At 33.0% G+C, this 17,484-nt stretch overlaps 1 protein-coding gene across 10 annotated transcripts in view; it reads left to right on the forward strand.

Moving 5' to 3' along the window:
• Positions 1–1,833: 1,833 nt before the first annotated feature.
• Positions 1,834–17,484, forward strand: part of LOC128243279 (MORN repeat-containing protein 1-like) — a 105,265-nt gene continuing 89,614 nt past the window's right edge. For 9 of the 10 annotated variants that reach the window (XM_052960936.1, XM_052960939.1, XM_052960935.1 and 6 more), the window contains exons 1-3: positions 15,302–15,762; positions 16,692–16,763; positions 17,112–17,321. In XM_052960936.1, coding sequence (XP_052816896.1) covers positions 15,372–15,762; positions 16,692–16,763; positions 17,112–17,321 — 673 coding nt within the window. In that variant the 5' untranslated portion in view covers positions 15,302–15,371. Of the gene's footprint in view, positions 1,932–15,301; positions 15,763–16,691; positions 16,764–17,111; positions 17,322–17,484 lie in introns of those variants that run through there. The other variant, XM_052960945.1, reaches the window with a different exon arrangement.

Raw genomic sequence — 17,484 nt, forward strand, 5'->3', positions numbered from 1 at the left:
TCTCGGATACTTCTGCAGTTTACATTCATGATTCTGAGATTCTTTTTACTGGTATTTCACATGGGTTTGCTTTAGAATACGATTTACTAGATGATTTCTTTCTGGACAAGGCGTGGGAGAGATTTCTGTAACTGTTTGTGGACTTTAGACTACTTGTATAAAGCGGGCTGAAGACCTCCGAGTGAAACGAATCAACTGTATAGTCAAGTGCTGATAAAGGTTCAAAGATAATTGCAGCTCAAAGCTTTTAAAGGTAAAGCTATCGCAGTTCAGATTGTCACATTTACAGCATTTACAGACACTATTTGATTTTTCTAATTCTCTGGCATCATGGCTACACATGAATAGACAAGATTGGTGGTGACATATGCTACAATCATCACAGGCTACACCAAGTTGAGACCAAGTTACAGGCAAGTCACACATTGCACAAGGCCAAATAGTTTCATTTTTACCAGGTTCCGGGTTTTTTCAACGTCACCAGACATCAGCAAGATGACCAACAGCAGCCGTCTCCCTCTGTTGGAGAACATTCTAGGTTTATGATGGAGAATTTGCATGGATCTCGATACACATATTACACTTATGGTTCCTGACGTAAATGGTTGGTATTGAGATGAATTGATGGCAAGGTTGAGAGCAACTACGGTGCAAAGGACGATGGAGCATGTGATGGTCGCCATGTTGGAAGGGTGGTGGGGTATTGTGCACGGTGCAAAGGACGATGGAGCATGTGATGGTCGCCATGTTGGAAGGGTGGTGGGGTATTGTGCACGGCCGCGAAGTTAGCACTGTGGAATTAAGCCTGACATAAATTTACCTGACTTACTCACACATGTAATTTAAATACATTATAAAGGATTAAAGATTTATTGGCACTAAGTGTTTATCAAATTCAAGCACTCTTTCTTTGTTTAAATTTAATTAAAGTTTTTTTTCTCCCCGACTACTTTCTGCGCATATAATTTTTGATAATGTTTGGATGGACACCGTGTGAACAATCATACTCATTAAAGAAGTTACGAAGAAGTCGTTGTTACACAAACTGGATATATTTACTATTTAGGCAAACCAGATCAGAGATGATATAGTTAATAGTACAGCTTAACTTCAGCTGGATGTTATTGCTCTCTTCTTGTTGTTTCTTTTTGTTTGTATTCATGTTAATTTATATACATGTATCCTGTTGTACATGCTATGATGATTGTTTTCGTTGATGATCACAAGCTGTATATGCTTGTTTCTAAATAAATGTTCTGTTCTGTTCATTAAAAAGAAACCCGTATACAGAGAAAGGTGCATCAAAAATAGCTCAAATTAATCAGGGACCAATATAACAAACCTTCTTCAAAATTAATTGTGCAACTCAAACAATAATCAATTACACTTTTGACGCAAATTACTTTACTATATTTCACGGAACCACTCCGTTAAAATAGTAATAATCGTTTGAATTTGTCTCCTTTTTAGGTTATTAATAAATATGAATAATCATATATATTACCTGAGAGCAATGTTTGATCGGTCTTTGTAATTTGTAAACATGCAACGGAGGACATTTATAATTGTTGCACAACGTTAAAACGTATTGTTTACAGATTGTGTTGAAATTATCAATGCATTTCACAAAACAATACATTTTTTCATTTTTTTTATACACCCTTCAGATCGGGCAGACTTGTATACCCGACTTTCTTTTCAGGATCGGAACGGAGATTTCCGTTGGTCCGGAATTGGCCCGGTCCGGTCTTTTATACCCAACCCTTTAGACTGGTATTATTTTTCCCTGTTTGAATGCTTTTTTTTCTAAGAAAACGGGAACCAGTATGCAAATCAATCTATGGTTGTCAGTATAAACAATATGGCGGCTGATACCACTGTTGGCTCTCGAGACCCATATTTTGGGGAAAAATACAAATGTATCCGAGAAGGTATTATAACTTAGTAAGAATATTTTGGCTTTGCCACCAGACCAACACGGGCAACAGTATTGAATGAATCATGTGAACCGATTCTCAGATTTGAAAAAAAAAACAACAAATCTTCAAATTTCATGATTTGATACAACTACATGCACTTTCACAATTTACAACACACACAAGTCAAGACTTTTGCGATACAGCACTTAGTGATTATGTTTGCGATGTAATTGAGAAGACTTATGTAAAGGTCAGGCAGTGATAAGTACTTAATACTGTGCAAATCATTTCTGAAATAAATTAATCAAGCCAGAATTAAATTCTGTATACAGTTCATGTGGTTCATAGTGTCACAATTATTGATTAATGAAAAGTAGTCTTTTGTTAATCAGATTTAGCATGCAATGACATAGGAAGCCTTCATAAACCCTGTGTCATTTTGGTAAAATCAAATCAGACTGTTGAAATTCAATTTGTATTAGTAACAAACATTGGCATTTAGCCACAATAATGTGCATTAAGGGGACTTTTTTTACAAATCGTCTTAAGACTCGGAGGAGGCTGTTAATATGGACTAACATCTGCATGTATAATGTCATACATAAGCATTGGACGAAATAAGCACATTAGCACCTACATCCTGCATACATGTAGGTAAAATAATTGTCCCGGAGCTCGGGCTTGATTTAAATTTGAAATACTTATATAAAATGACACTCTTATTCAAAATCAGTACATACACATGTATAACAAACATAAGTTTTGAGTGATAAACCTTCAACTTCTTAGTAAGTAATGCATTTATGGAAAATATTAAAGCTGCACTCTCACAGATTGAACATTTTGACAACTTTTTTATTTTTTTATTTTTTATGAAACATTAATTTTTCTAACAGAAATATGAAAAACTGCGATCTGATCTTTTGTCAGCAGTCTTATATCACTGGTTTGCAGATATTTATGAAAAAATGGGTCATTCCAAGACGAAAAATAAAAAAGTGGTCAAAACGGTAAATCTGTGAGAGTGCAGCTTTAATTACTGATAACAAGATTGTAACCGTGTATTTAATAGCTGAAAACGCAAAAAATATGAAATGATTGGTGAATACTTAAAGATTTAATGTGATCTACTATTGTCTCATAAGGTAGAAATACCGTGTTTTCTGCACCTTCTTTCAAATTAAACACCGTATCTTTCATAAGAACAATTGTTTTCGACATTTATTAATCCTTTTTGGTAAATTGAAACAATTGTATTAAATATGGTATATCGTATTTGGGAGTAATAGTGCATCTTTAAATACAGGGTTTTTAATGATTATTAATCCTTTAAAATGATGTATCACTTGAATATAAAATATGAACTTATTTTTTTTATGTTTTTACATAAGAGTAGAAATTCAGGGTTGTAGATCCAAATGTTTCATTTCAAGTTACATACATGTATAATTTTATGCATTATGTCAATTGTGTATACAATTTCCAATTACATGTTTGGTATAAAAGTTTGTTCCATTCTGAATTAACTTTATGTATGAAATTATTAGGATTTTTGGCAAGAAAAATTGTACTTGGGTAGGAATACCACTTTTTGCAACAGTTGAAAGGGACCAACATGTTGTGTCAACACAAAGTTATTCCACTATGAAGAAGTACTATATATTTGGAGAAGACATCCCTAATACTGTATCAAACAAAGTAAAATATTACCCAAGATAGAGATAATATATCTTCTCTTTACATGTAGTGTAAGAAACTTCACTTAAAATTGAGAGTATGACAAATTGACTTTGATCACTATATAGTACATGTAGCTCACACCATCTAGACAAAAAAAATATACAGGGGACCACTTCTTAAAATCTGGCGTGACTTCGTAGTGGTACGATTTCATGTATGTTTAACTTCTCATATACCCAATAACACACCTGTGCTGTATAATAGTCCATTTTGTTATCCAATGTTGTTCTTATTTTTTACCTTATATATAACTTAATACATTGTTAATGCTTGAAAATTTAGTGAAAAGGATTTTTACTTTTAAACATGTGCAAAATGTATAACTGTATGATTCAATCATTCTTTAGAAAAGGAAGAAGCTACCGCAGTTGGGGATCAAACCCACAACCTCCAGGGTGAGAAGGGGACACCTATTCCAATAGTCAACTGGTACCCTCAAAATGATTTGAAAAGAAAAGACTATTGGATTTTGTTAATATCTATGTTCTTATCTTGTAATAATTAATTTATCAAACAGGTGCGTAGAACCTGGGGCCGCAGGGGCCGCGCATGCGGCCCCAATATTCTGGCTAGTAACTACAATGGGGCAGCGAATATTTGATACCGATTTTCTTAATAATTGTATTTTAAATAAAGCTACGCGCATATTGATCAATATCAGTTTGACACGTTATTGAATAAACAGGTCACCATGTCATAAATAAACCTGTGACCATCTAGCTAATTGGCATGTGAATGGCGTGCAAACAGGTGGCAGATTATTAAAGACGGGTTAGTGGAAGAAGAGGCAATAAGACAATAATTATTTGTATTGTTTTTGATGTTTCAAAAACAGTAGTTGATTATGATAATTGCAATTACTCGTTAAAATAGAATTGTCATTAAAGAGCCAGCAATATGTCGTTACCTTAGTGCAATAACTCAATAACTGCATATTGAAATAGAAGCAGATTTTGAGTTCTTGCATTAAGGTGACGATGTATTTGTTCAAACCTGTCACATTAAAGTTTGACTTTAAAATGGAGGTTCCAAATCTGCCTGAAAGTTTTAAATTTCCAAAGATTATCTTTTGGCACATAAAAAACTGAACACTGGGCATTCAACTTGCAATGGTGCCAAAGTCACTCGTGGCTTCACTATGAAGAGGTAAACTGTGCTAATTTGTTATTTAGTTAATTAACATGTCGCTGTTGCTCATAAACTGAAAAAAGGTTTAGATAAAAACATGAAAATAAAACCTGAACTCACTGGAAATCTAGTCTTTCAATGCTTAAAATTGAAAAAAATCTCAAGGACAGGGGACACCCCTCCCCAGCCCACCCCTTCCGCGGCCCCAATGTCAATTTCCTTCCTACGCGCCTGTCAAAAACGATTAATTTTACTGCATCAAACAATGTTAAGTATTAGAGTCAACAGGGTTTCTTAATTGTTTCAAAAGTATACAGAAAGCTTGTCAATTAGGATTAAAAACTTGCAATCAACTTGAAAAGGATTAAGTGGCCATTTCTTTAACCAGGTAGTAAAATAGGCCTTCAGGGCCAGAAATTAGTCCATGCACCTACTTTCATGCAAATACTTGAATATAAATTAGGCCTAAAATGAATAGGTGATCCAAAAGGGGCAAAAAGGATTTGCAGTCTATAAACCTAAATTATTTAATATGAATGTTAATATGAAATGAGAAGACTTAGTAATTCAGAGGTACTCAGTCAGTTTGAAATACAGTTTTTTTTTAAAAGATCCCTACTCTCACGGCGGGGAATCCACGTGACCAAATGGTAGGTTTCAGTGCAAGATGGCGTCACCAAAACGCTCGACTCGAGCCGAAAATCAAGGCAATACATATAATTATAAAAGTTTCTTTATTTTTTAACATAGCCTATCATATGCCCACCTACCTAGTGTGTATTAGCATATCCATGTTTCCCTTGAAACTTTAACCGTTATCGAGAACACTTCTGCAATGATTCCAAAATGTACGAAATCCGACTGGTAGGTTACAGTTCCATTTATCATATTGGCTCGAATTTAGCGGAAAATGAGGTTGTAATTTGGGAAAATCCCAAAAAACACTTAAGTTTTGTTTAAACATAACAGGCATATGCATTTGGCAACGAATATTTTAATGATTTTAAAAGATATGAGCACGAAAAGAAAATGTAAGGTTGCAGCTCCGATTTTTGAAGAGATAGGTTGCAGTTCCATATAAAGATTGTCGTCTGGACTGCAAATTATGTAATGTGATTGTATCACTATGGAGGAATTGAAATGTGACAAACTGTTTTTATTTTTATGAATTAAAGATATATATATATATATATATATATATATATATATATATATATATATATATATATATATACATATAGATATATACATATATATATATATATATATATATAGGATTATTGAATAATATCACGTTTAATATATAAATTAATAAAAATGTTAAACATCCTGATATTATATACACGTCGTGTAAAATATCATGTTTAATATATAAATAAATAAAAATGTTAAACATCCTGATATTATATACACGTCGTGTATATAATATCAGGATGTTTAACATTTTTATTTATTTACTACCGATATATTATTATGTGAAGTATTATGGATACAACTTTTCTCCCACCTCAGATAAGTACATCCAATAATTTAACCATGCTAGATATTCTTATCTTGCCCACGGGCAATGATAAAATGCCCGTATGGAGCTCCTTTTTAATGGTCACCACATTGTAATTACCTCCCTTGTTGAAGACTGTCGTCTGTAGCATCATGGAAACCTTGTCTTGTGGCAATATTTAGAATGCTAGTTAATTATTTCTCGCTTCGAATGTCACCATAAAACAGTTTTCACGCACCATTCAAGAAATAATGGTTCACTCTCCTTAGGACTATTTAAAGACCGATTTTACTATTGATTTAATCGGAATCACTGGGCGCATATCCATGACAACCACGAATTATCTCATATCCATACGCAATTATTTTCACTATGCACAAAAGAGTTCCAGCAAAAAACTCATTTTTACTTAATTATTTTTAACTGAGGGGGGAGAAAAAGCATCTTCCATAGCCGCTCGCGTAAGAAAGGGTAAACCTCGTTTCCGCAAAACACCCTACGCTCGGGTCGGAATGAATCTATCTTACACTCTCGGCCATGGAAGAAACTTATAATCTTTATCCTGACCAAGTGTTAAAGATTTCTTTAGTTGAAGTTACCTTTAGGTTAACACAAGGTTTAATAAATAAAAAATACCAATCACTTGTTTGGTATTTGTTCATTTAAACAAAGGTGGTCTCAATTGGTCCGAAGTTGTTCAACACGGCGCAATATCTTACATCATATTTTTTCTAGTACTGATATTAAGTCAGGTAATGCATGTTCATGACATGGAAGGATTATAACAGCGACGAATGTAGTTTTATAATTAAACAATGGAGGAATAAGCTAGGTTTAAACCACATCATCCTGCGATTAAACAATATTTTTACATATAAAATGCATGTTGACATTGAAAACCAGTCGAGTTTAATTCGTTGATCTTGTTCAAACGCAAGTAACAAAGTTAAACGTTATATTTAACTAAAATGACAAACATTGCCTTTCATGAGTTCTGCTTGCATGAACTGGTGACCAAATATGTATTACATGTAATATGTAAGGAGCAATTTAAAAGTTCAAACGTAAATGAGTAATAAATATACAAGCTCATATAGGAAGTTGCTTTTAACATGCAACAATCGGCATTCTACAACAATTAACACAAAATGTTGATTGATTAATATTATAACACACACACATATATATATTAAAGCTAAAAAATCAAATGTAAGAACGACATCAGCATAACATGAACTTTTTATTATGATATTTACAGTGAAAATGGATATATTTGTCGTGTTTTTTTTGTTATGAGAATGACACATGGGTCTTTTCCAATGATCTTTGTTGGAAGCTGTTTCGACAAATTTCATCTAGCCTTTTCCCAACGTACACCTTAAGTTTCCCTTTGTATTGCATTTCTGTCTGTGGGTGCTGTCGCTTTCTTTCTGCGTGAGGCCAGTCTTGACCTCACCTTGTGATCAAACGAATGCTCACTGAACACTTCTTTTGTTTTGTTGTATCGCTGCCATTTGTTTTGGTTGGCTGTTTAGATATCCTGCATTCATTTCGTTTAGGTTGATGAAGGGAAAGACTCTCTTAATCGTGTCATTGGTCTAAAAGATAAAAATGCATTCCATATGATTTATCGAAAATTGCAAAACATCGATTGATACGTCATACAATAAAAGTATACTGGTGTGCAGATTTTATCACAGATAATGGTTTAACAATTCAACTTTAAACGTGTAATACATCAATTTGTCACAGAAAACAAATCATTAATGATGGTAACCTTATAAATTTGTAAGCAGAAAAATCAAAAGTATAAAAACAGCAGTCTCGATGTGATTTTCAATGATTTTATAATTTTAGATGATGTTATAACTATGTAAAGAACAATGGTATAGAAAAATATCAGTTGAGTTTGATGGGAACCTATATGTTTGGCTTGAACACTAAAACTAAGTCAAAGAATCTGCAGTCCAGACGGCAACCTAAATATGGAACTGCAACCTATCTCTTTAAAAATCGGAGCTGCAACCTATCATTTTCTTTTCGTTCTCATATCTTTTAAAATCATTAAAATATTCGTTCCCAAATGCATGTGCCTGTTATGTTTAAACAAAACTTAAGTGTTTTATGCGATTTTCCCAAATTATAACCTCATTTTCCGCTAAATCCGAGCCAAAATGATAAATGGAACTGTAACCTACCAGTCGGATTTCGTACATTTTGGAAACATTGCCGAAGTGTTCTCGAGAACGGTTAAAGTTTCAAGGAAAACATGGATATGCTAATACAAACTAGGTAGGTGGGCATATGATAGGCTATGTAAAAATTAAAGAAACTATTATAATTATATGTATTGCCTTGATTTTCGGCTCGAGTCGAGCGTTTTGGTGACGCCATCTTGCACTGAAACCTACCATTTGGTCACGTGGATTCCCCGCCGTGACTCTCAGACCCTTTTTCAGGCAGTAACCAAAAACACACCTTTTTATTTAGATAAAAAGTTTTTCATCTCTGGGGCAGAGTGTTTGGAATAAAAATTATTAGAGATTATTTGTAAATTTGCTTCGTTTCTCCAATTGTAAGGAAAGTAACAATGTATATTACTTTTGATATGTGCAATCTGCATTGATTCATTTTGCTGCAGAATCCTGAGACCGATATTCTCTTAATTTTTCCTGAGGACCCATTTTTCGTAAATAAGTGCATCCTAAGAATGCAATGTTTGCATGTTATATATGCCAGGGATTCTGTGGTTTCCCAGGACCCATGTGAAATATGTGAGTCCCGAGGGATGCACTCCAGCACATTTCATAAAGAAAAACTCAGTGTGACGTCATACTAAAATATCCCTTTCCTGAGTTTCATTGATAAACTATAAGTCGGTTATAGTTATGTATTTCAAAGTAAACACACTTATTTAAGACATTGAATAATTCTTAATTGATTCCATCATCTAATGAGTTTCTGGTATTATGTCCTATGTGCACACATTAAATGAATAAGTTTGGTTATATGGGATTTGTCACAAGTCATCATGAAATGAAACAGTTTAATTCAATAAGTATCAGAAATATGTTAGTAAGCGAGCCTTTAGTGAGCTTACTGACATATTTCCTTGAGAAGTTGAATAAAATAGTATAAAATATGAAGTTTTAGATTCTTCTTATCACATGCTTTTCGAATAGAAAATAGCAAAAATGACCTATCAATTTCACCTGTTAGTGAGCCGAATACCACAAATTAATACATATTATACTATATATAGTAAATAGAGCTTCGAAAAGTTTGAACAATCGGTCCAGACCTGGCAACGACCCCCCCCCCCAAAAAAAAAAAAAAAATCCCCCTCTAAAAAAGACCTGTTCAAAAGTCTGATTATATATAGAAATGTCAGACATTTTCGCAACGTGTATTCTGTTAATATTTTTTCGCGATATGGTAATTCGTAATTGCTCTAGAGCCATCTTAGCCAATTTAGATAGCCATTGAAAGAAGCTTAATTCAAATGAGATTCTCATTGAGTTCTGCGGCGTTTCTAACAAGAACGACTGCTATTGTAATTAACTGTGGCTGTCGGGAGGCGGTCAGACGACAAAAAGTAAAACAGTATTATGATTTATTTGCTTAATGTTTCTACAGTGGGTCAACATTTAACTGATAATCTTGAATAATATTATATATATCTTGATTTATAATAGGGGCTCCAAGCTATAAGTTTGAAATCGACAACATTTTTTTCATTACTGTGAATTAAAATGACGTATTAAAGCGGCACACTCAGCTTTCAGACTCTGTTGTTAATCAAGCGTGTCGCTGTTGATATCCTATATGACATCAATTGGGTGAATTAATTCGGAATTTTAATGCTTTCGCGGATAAACAATGAAATGCTTTCGCGGATAAACAATGACAATTGCATTTATCTTTAAAACCCTTTTTAACCAGCAATTCTACTTTATTACAATTTAAATTTAAAACTGTTTGGTAATGGATATATCATGTAATGATCATTGACGACATTGCATATTGCCATGTGAAAATATGGACTGATTTGAACACTTCATCAGGATAGCTGCAAGCACATAATTTGTTTAATTGTGTCTTCTGCGACCTACCACTTCACGTGATTGGACCGATTGCACGCGTCTGCTAATTAAAGGGACTGTACACCAGATTGGTTTTTTTCTGTAATGAATCTTAGGACAATTCTTTAATATAATGTGTTACGCTTTGATATCATAATTGTAAAAAAAAGTACCAAAATGTAAAAAAAAATTGTGTCTGAGACCAGGTTCGAACCCGTGTCGCCAAAATTGCAGTCGAGCGCTGTATCCACTGAGCTACAAAGGATTACTCTAAATGAGTGGTATATTTAAGCTATATGCCTAACTTGGTAATATCACATGATAACATCGACTAGCCAATCACGCATAAGGAATGAATTCTACTAGGTAGACATATCCAGTAAACTTTTTTAATGGAAAAATACGAAATAACTGCTAAACTGCTAAGCAATGTTGCTGTGCTCCATTTTTTGCAGAAATGTTGTGCAAGGAATAAATTAAAACAAAAGATATATCTGATCGATTTAAATTATGATGTCTTAACAGGTTTACATTTGTTATATGTTAATTACATAATCTCCGGTTTAAACACATTTAGTACTGGATGTTTTTCATGAAATCAAGAGGAAATATCATGCTTTCCTATAAAGATTTACATGGAAAATGAACTACTTTATTCAAATAAATCTTTACCATAAACAGAAAATAAAATATTAACTTATGACTTGCAGGAATATTGCAATAATTTTCTTAAAATAAATTGTTTACAAACATGTGGAATTTTATCATTTCTGACCAATTGAAATTGAGCAATGTTATGTTACTCATAAGCTAGACAAAAAAATGATGGTTATTTTAAACCAGAAAGTACAGTAGGTGATAAAAACATATACTAGTATTATATTTGAGATGGATACATGTTTTATAAATTCCCAACTTATATAGAAATGGCTTTTAAGTCTGGTAACAGAATAGCATTGATTTATATTTGCGCTCTCCTACTTCCGAAGTTCATTTAACATAATTTCAGTGTGTGTATACCATGTATTAAATTGCGTCATAAATGCTACGTCTGAAGGCAATATTTTGCTTCGAATGAAGACTTCAAACAAAGATAACTTTTCTATATCTTTACCATTTTATATGAAACATAGCGCATTCTTTGCCGCTTACGGAGCCCCAACTTTGGTCTAATTTACCAAAGATTAATTGAGAGTTTAGTTTCTTAAAACACTTAGACAAACCTTTTTACAATACAGCCGTCTGACGGAGCATTGTTAAAACATTGTTTTAGAAACAGGTTTGTCGAAGTGTTTGATGAAACTAATCACCATATCAAACTCAATTTTTAAGGAAATGTTGCCTTCCGACGTAGCATATATGACATAATTTATCACGTGGTATAATTACTGAATTTGTACTGGATTGAAAAGGGCTCTGTAAGTTCATCTGTCAGTTTTATTGATATGATTGAAATGGTTATCATTTAATAGAATTTCATTTCATTGTTGAATGTAAAAAGTCCCATTATTCTAGTCTAACCTAAGGATGGGAGAGTGAGGATAAATGCATTATAATGGGTAATGAGTATGAATAAAATCTAAAATGAAGAAGTAATTTTTTTTAAGTGTGAGTGTGTATCATATCAATTTAGAAATAGCAATGACATGTTTAATACATTGATTGATTGATGGTTATTCAGGTTAAAAAAGAAAGTGTAATTTTAAAGTGTTTTCCCAACTTTGGAAAAAAAAACAAATTCAAATCCAAGATGTGGTGCCCAAAACTAATTATATGTTAGTTTTGTTTTCATTTTGGCAATCTACCGAAAAAAATGAACTCTAACTTATTTTGTGTTCGGACTAGGCCCACTAGGCTCGCCCTTTGTGTAGTCACATGGCGTTTTGGTGCGAAAGTTAAGACTGTCCACGCATTTTAAGTTTCATTTAATGAGTGTTGGGCAATGGTAAATTGTCACGGATGTTTGTACAAAAAAGCAAAAGCACTGAAACATGGACAATAATGATATTTAGGTTATTAGTATTACCTAGGTAAGTTTGAATAGTACAGATCTTACCTGGGATGACCTTGTTAAGTTTTTTATTGATCATAATGATCAACGAAAGATTGCCCATTTTGGTACTGAATTTGCTTTATTGTTGTCTATTATTAAGAGCATATAAAGGAAGAAATTGTTAATGGGATTTGTATTTAATATTGCCACAGAAATATTCTAATTGTTCACTAAATAGATATCTGATTACACATCTATTTCCAATTTTGGTTTCAACTGCCTCTAGACAGCGGCACCCTTAACTGTCAATCATAGTTACTTCATGCATACGCAGAGGGCAGAGTGATCTAAGAAAAATAGACAATTAATGTTTGTATTCACTGTCAAATCTGCTCTCCATGATATGGAGCTACAGTAAATAGGGTAATTCCTGGAATGTCATTGGCAACGAACATATCGAAGTTATTAAGAAATTCTTGAAAAAGTAGTGCTGTAAGCTGATATATATTAACCCACTTGATGGAACCAATTTATTATGAAACATCATTTAGGTGATTAAATCATTCTGCTTTTTATGGCAATTCCATTTCTGGAGCACATTGAGTTCATCTTAAGCTAGGTTCATCTTTTACAAATTGAACAAACTTCTTTTGTTGTATTTTATGTTTGTACATGAATTTATACAACCTACTTATAGTTAGAAGTTAAAAAGATGATATTACATGAGTGCTCATTGAATATTGAATTTAATAAACAACTTTTCTAACATTGATAAAACAGCCTTATTAATGCAACAGTCAATTATATTATATATATTAAATACTTATTTGATGTTTTACAGTGCTAAATGCATATACGTCACCATATATATTAATCCTCCAGGGTAAATTCTATGTCAGATTTTCAATGAGAGAATTGCTCCCATATTTATCCAAAATTTGTAAGAGAATTTTAATTTAAGTGAGAGTTTTAATAAGTTATGGAAAATGCAGTGATAAAACAATGCTAAACAGTAATCTAATTCATGATAAATCAATTATTTATGTATATGCTTCTTAGACTAGAATGAAACACTTGTATCGAAATAAACCTATGTACAATATTATTCAAAACTACTTTTAATCACTTGGGGCAATGATAACAATTTACATATCAAGCACATTAAAGATTTTCTGGTTGTTTTCTTTATGTAAAATATCTTGAAAAATAACAAAGATTGTGCAAATCTTAAGGTTAACCAATTACAAATACCTAGTGAAAGTTAATTGTAAAGGTTTTCGGATTTTTTAAGCTTCCAATATTGTAGATGCTTATTAGATGCAGATTGAAACCTGAGTAAACAAAACTAATGAGGGTCACAAAAACCCTTGAAAACAAGTGCATAGAAGATATCAGTGTAAAATTTCGATAAGGCATAGGTGGACCATAGTAGACAGTGACGCTCAAATTCAATAAACAACAAGAGAGGCCATAGGTGATGATGACGCTTTAATTCGATAAAAGACAAAAGCATAAAGGCACAAAAAATAATCCGAGAGTGAGCCAAGAATATCTCGCATTTATGTATTTTCAATGTGATTTAGACGATTTTCATGCGATTTATCCCTGATCCACACATTTTTAACATTTTTAATTTTGTTGTGGCAGTGGTCGAAATTAGCACAAGCCCGCAAGCCATGCACTGGTAAAATGTCTTTCGGGCTTGCTCAAATTCTGAATTTTATATAGCAGGGCTTGTTCAAAAATTTGATGCCAAGCAATAGTAAAATAATTCGGGCTTGTTGATCCAAAAGTCTAATTTCGATGACTGTCGTTGCTTCAGTTATTACATTATAGTTACAGTATATAGCAAATATAATAATATAATGACTTTATTTAAGGAATGAATTGCAGGATTGATGTCATTATCGGGGTATGAATGCAGTTGGGCTGGTCAAAGTGTGTGGAGTCATATAAAGCCACATTTTTATTTATCTTAAACAACCTTTGCCGGAATAAGCAATCATAATATTAGTATTATCAAGATCAACATATTTTGATAGTTTTTACATTAGGCCTAACAAAAAAAAAAACAACAGTTTTCCCTACCTACCGAGTAACAGGAACACAACATTATTTTTGTTTGGCTTTGTTGTATGTATAAGTATGCAGATTATGTACACTCTGTTCACAGTGTTAATCTTTATACTAAATTACTGTTATGTTATATGAAACCACTGTTTAATAGTTCAATCTGATTATCTAAATTATACCTGAAGAACAATTATACCCATGTGGATTTCATTACTGTAGAGTTGAGTAATTTCGTTATGCATATTATAAGAAATTATTACAACCACTTATACCTGATTAGAAACTAGCGGCATAACATATAGAAAGAAATTGTAGATTATTGGTTGTCTTCAAGAGTCTTAAAGGATAATTAACTGATATGTAATGGTAAAATGATATCCTCATGTTATAGTATATTCCTCCAAAGAAGGGATCATTATTAGCTCAAGTATTCAAAGAATAAAGAGAGCTACATACTACTCACCTTGGTGTCCGTGTCGGCATCACACGTTGGTGTCCGTGTCGGCATCACACGTTGGTTAAGCTTTTGCATTTTAGCAAATTTAAGTCATTATCTTAGCAAATACTTCATGTATTGTAATATAACCACCCAACGTTCTTAATTAATCAAGTGGCATAAACATAGCTTAAATATAATGCCAATTATGACCATTAATTATTCAACTTATACATTCTCAATAGGTTTTGCATATAAGCAATATCTCACTATCACAGCAGACCAAGCTGTTATAATGCCTGCCAGCAAATTTATGGTTGATTACAGTAATACTTTAAGTTTAAGACTGTGGATAATCTGATTGGTTACAGTGATCAACAATTTATGAACAAGGATATTTTGCTTAATAACCGACAGCGCTGACAAACATCAGAGTTTATGTGGAGATATTTATTCATTTGGACTAGTGTAATACATTGAGCTTTCAAAGATAATAGATATGAAGAAAAACGTATTAAGAAGGTCTCTGACCAGCAGCAGTTTGCCTATAAATCTGGATCAACCCATTATTAAATTGGACTACTACCCCCCTGGAAAGTTAAAACCATTGCACAGAAAGGCAAAGCAATATCCACTCAGTTCTTCCACAGAAAATTTCTCCAAAGAAGATGGAGAGGCAGATTTTTCTGTCAAAGTGAAGAAGTATACAAGAAACTCCACGAAGGCATCTTTGGAGCAACTGTCATTCATAGCTAAAACTAGTGTTATTGAGGAAGACCGCGAGTCTGTTAGTTCGAAGTCTCATCGGTCCGATAAATATTCAGCAACGGCTATATTTAAAGATAAAACATTTCTGTCATCAAAAGATAAATCTTTGATTTCACCACAAGGTTAGTGCGTCATTGGGATTATATACTACAGTTAGCAAATAAAAATAGCAAAGCATACTTCAATCAATCAGATACCTGGTAATAAAAGTATGATTATTATGACTTTATGCAATGAAGAGACTGTCAATTTGTACCGCTCCAAGTGATTTCAAACAGTAAGTTTTCGGCACTTCAAAGGGCGTATTATAAGGCTTCGATTTAATTGGCCAGTTGATGTGAAACCAAAGCAAATTTTGATGTTTTTGCTTTGAAAGGTGAATTGAAATATTTTAGAACAAAGCAATCATTTTTGCTGACAGTTTTCATTATCAGCTAGTTGGGTAATCAGAAGTGTTCAAGAGCCCTCATTCAACCCTGTTAAGAATTTCTTTATTCCTGAAAAATTAACAAATATGCTCATAAAAGCCAACCCTAAATTAAAGACACCCAAGTGTGAATGCTTCAATAAACCTAATAAAATACATATTAATTACTACACTTTTTGTATTGTACATTTGATATCATAGTCAGTGCTAACGTTAAAAAACAAACAAAAATGAAACACTTTTTGAAAAGCTTAACTCCATACGGGATGCCCAGTTCTAATTTTAGAATGGAAATACTACATAAGCTGTATGTGCAGTACTTAATACCAAAATATTAAAAAATTATCAACGATTGAAAATGAAAACTTCATAAAGTTACCAATCAAAAATATTAACTTTCTTAAGTATGAGCTTGTGAAAATCATTATAACCAATCCAATGGAAGAGATGTTTGAACGAAATAATTTAATTCCATTTTAAACCATTATTCTCAGAAATTTCTATGGAGGAAAATGTATTTTGGCATGTGTATGATTTTGAATACAAGACAATAAAATTTCTGCCAGAGAATACCTTTAATGAAAACAATTATTATTGAGATGTCATTTATTCTTTTTACTTCAGGAAAAGGGTCATATGAATATGACAACAAATTTTTCAAGTATGAAGGTCAATGGAAAAACGGCAAAAAGCATGGTATGTCTCCTTTTTGCATGTTCACTTATTCTAATGTCAGCCTGAATATTCTGTTTAGTAATCACAATAATAACTTGAGGGTAAATACGATGATGTTGATCTTAAGCAACAGTGGTCGAAACTAGCACAAGCCCGCAAGCCCCGCACTGGTAAAATGTCTTCTGGGCTTGCTCAAATTCTGAATATTATATGGCAAGGCTTGTTTAAAAATATGATTCAATGCATTAATATAAAAATTCGGGCTTGTTCATTTAAAAGTCTAATTTCGATGCCTGAAGCAAGTTATAATTCATAAAGAAATACTGCAGCAATTTCAAAAATTGTTTTAGATATTTGGTTAATTTTCAGGTATGGGTAAACTGACATTCAGTGATGGAGGTTATTATGAAGGGACATTTGTTAATGGTGAAATAACGGGTTTTGGCACCCGCTTCTTTCCGTCAACGGGATGCAAATACCAGGGTCAGTTGGTAAAGGGAGAATTGTGGGGCAAGGGTCGTATGACTTGGCCCGACGGATCCATCTTTGAAGGGCAGTGGGAAAGTAACAAGAGACATGGTAGGTATGGACATAAAAAGAATGTTCCCAAAAAACATTTTTAGTGCGTCGGTATCAGGCATTATAACTCACTGCAAAATTGTACAGTGGTGAAAATTTAGCAGGCCATTTAGCCTTCAAACAAGACAATGGTTAAATGCTTGCAAGCTTGTAAAGAAGTATA

The sequence above is a fragment of the Mya arenaria genome, chromosome 8, assembly GCF_026914265.1.
Source record: "Mya arenaria isolate MELC-2E11 chromosome 8, ASM2691426v1".
In the NCBI taxonomy this organism is placed as follows: domain Eukaryota; kingdom Metazoa; phylum Mollusca; class Bivalvia; order Myida; family Myidae; genus Mya; species Mya arenaria.